Source organism: Natrix helvetica (genome assembly GCF_964273705.1).
Source record: "Natrix helvetica genome assembly, chromosome: 2".
NCBI lineage: Eukaryota > Metazoa > Chordata > Lepidosauria > Squamata > Natricidae > Natrix > Natrix helvetica.
The window spans coordinates 225036202-225043358 of record NC_138552.1 but is presented as its reverse complement, the minus strand read 5'-3'; the positions used below and the strand labels follow the sequence as shown (position 1 = coordinate 225043358).

General features: G+C 39.1%; 1 protein-coding gene across 1 annotated transcript in view; it reads left to right on the top strand.

Annotated features, from left to right (window-relative positions):
- Positions 1-243: 243 nt before the first annotated feature.
- Positions 244-7157, top strand: part of LOC309388539 (kinesin-like protein KIF28) — a gene marked incomplete at its 5' end in the record, with an annotated part of 34953 nt that continues 28039 nt past the window's right edge. Inside the window, 5 exons of the mRNA XM_081945950.1 lie at positions 244-399; positions 1475-1678; positions 3049-3084; positions 5338-5562; positions 6261-6415. Of these exons, the coding sequence (XP_081802076.1) occupies positions 244-399; positions 1475-1678; positions 3049-3084; positions 5338-5562; positions 6261-6415 (776 nt within the window). The remainder of the gene's footprint in view (positions 400-1474; positions 1679-3048; positions 3085-5337; positions 5563-6260; positions 6416-7157) is intronic.

Genomic DNA, 7157 nt, shown 5'->3' with positions numbered 1-7157 from the left:
CAAGACAATATCCCATATAACCAGGGAAACTAAGAGTTTGTGCTGGTTTTTACTATTGTATTTAAAGATTTAAATAAAAACTTAAGTTTTAAAAAAATTAATCAGGTTCTTCCAAAAGGCAAATATATATGCTATAGTCTAAACTGAAAAAAGATCAAGTTAGCAATTCGAGTTTTAATGGATTTGAACTGACTATAACTTCAACAGAGAGAGAAAGATGCAGGCAGCAGATGTGTGATTTCTATGAATTCCAACACAACAAGCATACATGATCCTAAAAATCCAAGTCATGTAAAGTCCTTTACTTTTGACCTGGCATATTGGTCACACAGTGGATTTTTAAAGGACAAAGATGGCAAGCTTGTTTCATCTGGACCAAACAGCAGATATGCTGGGCAGGTAAAAAGTACTTTAATATTTTCTATTGAGAAAAAAATATAAATATTTATTCCTCATCGGTTGTGATGACAAAAACAGATTGTACAGACTAGCCAATAGGTAAGCCTGATAATCCACAAGCCCAGTCACAGTAAAATTTTAGTGCAAAGTAAGTGCAGTTATTTTTATACTTCATGGTTTAATCAAAAACCCTCCCCCTCTAACCATTAGAAGGAAAATTAAATTTAATTCAACTCTCAAACTGGTTTAAGTAAATTTTTCAGGTTGGGGATGGGGAGGTAGGTGGATTTGGGTTCTTCAACACTTCCTACCATTTTCTTATGAGCTTCCTAAGGCGGAGTTTTCCCAACAGCTATAGAAACGGAGAAACGGAAGTGTAGGATCCAACTTCAAATTTCTTGTTTCATACATGAGTTCCTCCTTGGTTGACAGAAGAGGTAAACCAGCCAATTCTAGGAGGAGTACAGTAGGTGGGTATTACATTGCAGTCAAAATTGAATAAAAACACAAGCTTCCTAATTCAAGTCTTGTTAACATTATTTTCTTGGATTGCCATGTTTAACATGTTCAAAGTCCTCACTGCCTAGAGCATAGCTGTGCAATTTAGACATTAATATGGAAGTTTGAGGATAATTGAAATCCTTGGTACGACAAGCTGCCATTCTCTCCTCTGCTACTTATCTGGGGAAAAAATTGTTTATGGGTGATGTAAACTTTGTATTTCATTATACATTTTTCATTTATTTTTTTCTTAACCAGTGCTATCAGCATCTTAATGATTGCTCTGAAGTCAGTTTTGGAAAACCATCCAGAAACCCACGAGACCTGAAAGCTAATATCGGGAACGGGGGCGGGGAGTGGGGAGCGGCAGGGGAAAGGTGCCTACATCTCCACTCTCAAGAAGTTACCTTTGTTTGGGTATTTCCTTAACTGGATGTATTTTTCCTTGAATGTCTGATCAGACATTTGTAGGTATCACCAGATTAAGATATATGATTCATATGGGTTTCCCAACATCACTATCGTTTGTGCAATTTAATTAAATCTGATAAAACTGAATGTTCTATCATTATAGAGGGACATTTTTCATGACCTTGGTGAGGGAATTCTGGACAATGCTTGGCAAGGTTACAATGCCACTCTTCTGGCTTATGGTCAGACCGGCTCAGGGAAGAGTTACTCAATGATAGGCCATGGTGCAAAAAGAGGCATCATTCCAGTCATGTGTGAAGAGCTGTTTAAAACGATTCAAAATCAAGACACAAATAAACAATATCAGGTATGTTCAAAAGTTCAGGCATTGCAACATAGCTGACCTATGACCCGTTTACAAAAATATTTACGTATATTGAGATACTGGTTTATTTTTATCATAAATGGACATGATATCCCAAGGGGTTAAGATACTGCACCACTGGAAGACCTGAAGGAATTGATTGGGGACAAATTATCACAGGAAAAATCTATATAATTGCTAATATTGATGACACATGATCAGAGTAAGATATAAATATACAGTCAGAAATAACAAGATTTTTGAGGGACAAAGAAAAACATTATTTATTGTGAAAATTGTATATATATAAATATTTCAGATCATTTCTATTGTATCAATAAGGGTCCATCTCTGTTTTTAAGAAAACGTGTCTTCCATTTGAAGAAGAAAATATGGATAATGTGACACCACCTTTTGCTATACCAGTATTTTTTTTTCCGGATAGACACATTCATAATAAAAAATTAAAATCTATGTGGTGACAGCCTTTGACTGACTATAGCAGTGATGGCGAACCTATGGCACGCATGCCACAGGTGGCACGCGGAGCCATTTGTCAAGGCACGCGAGGTGCTGCTCTGTCCGCTGGCCAGCGCGCATGCGCGCGCTGGCTAGCTGAGTTCACCCTTTTTTAAAGCCATTTTTCGCCCTCCCCAGACTCCAGAAGCTTTATAGGAGCCTGGGGAGGGCGAAAAGAGCCTCCCCTACCCCCCCAGAGGCAAAGTCACTTCCGGTTTGCTCGGAGGGTCGTTTTGAGTGCTCCGAAGGCGTCAGGGAAGCCTCTGGACGGTCCCTAAAGCCTTCAGAACGCTTAAAACGACCCTCCGAGCAAATCGGAAGTGAGTTCCAGTTTGCTCGGAGGGTCGTTTTGAGCGCTCGAGAGGCGTCAGGGAAGCCTCCGGACAGTCCCTGAAGCCTCCAGAGGGTCTCCGTGGGGGCAGGGGAGGCTCTTTTCACCCTCCCCAGGCTCCTATAAAGCCTCTGAAGCAAGTTAAAAAGCAAGTTAAAATGGGGGGGGGGTGCCTGTAGTGCGCACATGTGCACTGGGGGGTTCGCACATTGCATTATGGGTGCAGCACATCCGCACACGACCCCCCTGCGCTCCCCCCACTTGTGGCACGCGAGCCAAAAAAGGTTTGCCATCGCTGGACTATAGTGAGTGTGTGTATAGATAATAAATACATTAAAATGTTTTAAATATTAAGCCTAAACAGCTACTTTCCAAGCAAGAGGGAACTCGGATAAAATGCAACTACAGAAAAGAAGCTAGATGTATACAATAATGCAGAACTCTGCATTTTTCTAACTCTAGTTAAATAATAATTGAACTAATAATCTATCTTGTGGTATCTTTTCCATTTTCCCTTTTATAGATTACATTTAGCATGCTGGAAATATACAATGAACAGGTAATTGTACTCAGATAACATTTATCCTTTTTTATTTTTGTGATATATTTTAATAGCTTCTTATGGGAAGTAGCATTGGTAGACACTAAGAATCTGAGTTTTCCTCAGAGGATCTTTATAACAATTCAAAAACAGGATGGATGCTTGTACTAAAGTAACTGATCTCACAACTCATCTCAATCCTCAATGGCTAACCTGTCAGTGCAAAAAAATATTCTGAAAATCTAGGCAATTGTGAACCTCCTGACACCCCCTCTTCTACCCAGCTAGAGTGTCTTAGCATTGGTCTTAGCCTATGCAAGTGTAATTCCCTTCATTTTGCACAAAAATAAAAGGAAGGTACTCTTAACAACACAAAGCTGAGTAAGTCTTGTGCCAATCCCGAGACAATAGAATAGCTAGTGTCCATATTATCCATATTATCCCCGGATAATAAGCCCAATCGGGCTTTTATTTGAAAAAGTTTGTATTAGGTAAATATTAAAAATGTTGGACATAGTGCAGTATTTCTGGCATAGTCATTTCCGTGGAATTTTTGATTTTGCAGCAATAACAGTTTGTATCCATTACATAGGTATGTGTGGTCAGTCAAATTATCTACACATTAATCTCTTTCATGATATAGTTACTATCAGTACATATACATATCCAATTCCTATCTTTCGTACAATATTAATACCATATTTTCCAATTCTTAACTTATCCATGTTTCTCTATCCCAGAATTTTGAGCGCACACGCTAAAATAAGCCCTCTCCAAAAATAAGCCTTCCCTGAAAATATTGCAACATAGCAGCAGCCATGAGGTGACGACTCTCGCTGCCTCCTGCATCTCAAAAATAATAAGACCTCCCCGAAAATAAGGCCAAGCGCTTATTTCGGGGCTCAAAAGAAAATAAGTCCCTATCTTGTTTTCGGGAAAACACAGTAAGTATCTGAGCTATCTTTAAAAACAAGGAAGGTTTTATGAGAAATTCCCTTACAAAATCAATGAAATCCACCCTACAGATTGTGAAAAGGAGTTTATTGGGAAAGAGGAAAAAGGAAGGATAAAGGAAAGAAACTGCCATAAAATTCCAACTCTATGCAGCAAGCCTAATTAAAACAGGTCACTTACCAGGTTACTGAATATGAATATGCTAATGCATCTCAAGATATGTTCACTAGGAAAAATATTATTTGGAGATTCCTTTTGGGTGGTCTTAAACAAGATCTGCTCTGTGCATTCATTTGTAGGTTGATAGAATGTCAGGGATTCTCTAAGTGAAAGCCAATTTTATTTGGGAAATTTATACTTTTCTTTGCCCAATCAAGAACAATGCTTGATCTATTAATGTACTGGTTTTAGCCAGCAAATCAGAAGTGGTCTAGGACAGGGATGTCATACTTGTGTTATCATGGCGGCATCACATGACGTATTGCAATTTTTTTCCTTCACTAAACCGGGCGTGGTCATGGCCAGTGTGTGACGTATCTGGGGCCACAAATTTGACACCCTGGTCTAGGGGTTAATACACCATCCTACTGATTCTTGGTGGAATTATCAAGGAGTAGTCTGATTTATAAGTACACGGTGAAAGGTTCTCTGGGCAGCTACTGTACACAAATCAAATCAAATAAAAATATTGAGCATAAGAGAAATATATTATACTCTACTCAAGGCAGTCTTTAATAATTCAAGGATCAACGTGTTGCAGAGGGAGGGTTAAAATAGAAAATTGAACATGCCAAATAGGGGCAGTTAGAGAGAGGTGAATTGACTCTAAATCATCTTGTCCAACTTAACTTTCTTCAAGTGTTACTATTTTAGAGTCCCTTATACAGTATATAATTAAAATAATTTTCTTTGATGTATGAACTAAACAATCTGAACCATTGCTACCAGTCATTTATTTTGCATGTTTAAAACATAAATGTTAGAGAACCCTCACAATATGATCCATACATCTTTAGGCAGTCTTAGAATTCCCACAGGGAGAATCAAAGAAGGTTGGAACTCCAGTATATCTGAAAGGTACCAGGTTGGGAATGCTGACTTGAATATTGCTGCAATATACAGTCATGTGCAGCCAACAGAAGGAAATATACGGACCTTATAACCATTGAGAATGTTAAGACAAGTTTTGCATTTCTCTGTAATTTCATTTAATCAACCCTGTTCCCTTAAAATCTTTAAATTTTAAGAATGGTCTTCTCCATGAAATGGCAACCTATCTTTTTCCAGTTTTAAAATTAATTTTATCTGCCCTTCCAGGTAATAGATTTGCTGTCTAAAACAAAAAAGTATGGTGGACTCAAAGTTAGAGAAGACCAGCAGCAAGGCTTCTATGTGGATGGTTTGAAACTGGTGCCTTGTGATAGTTATGCTCAAATTGAGAGGCTCATGGAGCAAGGCACCAAAATAAGGACCAACGCTTCAACCAGCATGAATACCACCAGCAGCAGGTCTCATATGGTCATCACCATTCATTTTAAACAGGTACAGGAAAGCCACAGTTGGAGACTAGCCAAATATGGCATGCATACGGGACAAATTAGGCCCTTACTAGGCTCTTACTGTGGAGTTTCTGATTCCAGATAATCACGGCTATTTTGAGAAAACATTTGCCTGTTCTAAAAGTCCATGAAAAATGTATCTTTCTTCAAAGACCGTTTTCTTAACCCATGGAAATTTGACCTGTAGTATGGGTTCGTTTATGTCTTACGTCAGGGGTGTCCAAACTTGGGAACTTTAAGACTTGTGGACTTCAACTCCCAGAATTCCTCAGCCAGGCTGGCTGAGGAATTCTGGGAGTTGAAGTCCACAAGTCTTAAAGTTCCCAAGTTTGGACACCCCTGTCTTACGTTAAATTGGAAAGTGGTGTCTGAATAGTGAGTTGAGCCACATAAGCTGACTTCTAAATCCTGAATCCAAATTAATGACATACTATTACTATATTCACATACAGTAGCTGGGTTCCCACAACATGCTGAATGTCATTATTTGTTGTATGTATGTTCTTATTTTTATTTTATGTTTTAATCTCTGATAATATCAGCCTGTTGTATATTTTGATGGAGATACTGAGTACGGCAACGTCTCTTACACCAATATCAATAAGAGAATGAGAACTTAAGGCATTTCTGGAATACCCGGTCAACTCTGCCCATTTCCTTTCTCAATATTATTTCCTGCAGATTTTTCTGAAAGATGAAATCACAAAACAGTCCATTATAAATCTAGTGGACTTGGCAGGGAGTGAAAGGCAAAAGTCCTCCTGTTCAGAAGGCGACAGACTAAAAGAAGGAACACGTGTAAACCTGAGTCTGACCACCTTGGGAAATGTCATCAGGTACAAAACCTATGTAGTAACCTGATCTATGTATTGGCTCTTCCTCACAGTTGCATCAACACTAATTCTTCCAATAAAAAGTATGCTGACATAGCCTCTGCTGCCTTGCTACTGTGCTGGTGACTGGTGATGTTGACCATCCAGAATCACCTTCTGGTGGAAAAAGCAACCAACGATCACTGTCAGCCTGTGGTAGCCTGGGCTCAGATTACAACTGGCACAGCCTTAGCCACTTTTAAAATTACCTAAATCAGGGGTGTTAAACTCACATAGTCATGGTGGTGTCACATCACATATCAGGACTTTCCCCCCCTTCGCTAAACCGGGCATGGGTGTGGCCAGCGTGTGATGCATCTGACCCATGGGCCGGGAGTTTGACAACCCTGATCTAAATGATAAGTCACTAGCAGCATCATTCCTCTGTGCAATTTACTATAACTCAGGCTATGGATCTAGTGTTCTTCTGAAAAAACTTGCTTAAACATGTGTCTTGTCTTGTATTCTTTTTTAATACATGGCATAGAGGGGCAGGCTGCAGCAGTCATCAGGGGTTGGGCAAATCTCAGTTCCTGATGATCTCTCCACAAAATTGTCCACAAGGCAATTCACGTCATTCAAACTGTCAGAGTTGTGTCGGGAGAAGAGGGAATATGTAACTTTAAAATTCAATAAATATGCACTTAAGTTGCATCCATGGTGGGCTGGAGAAGTCTTAAAAGTGACATCATCAGTTTATCTCTAA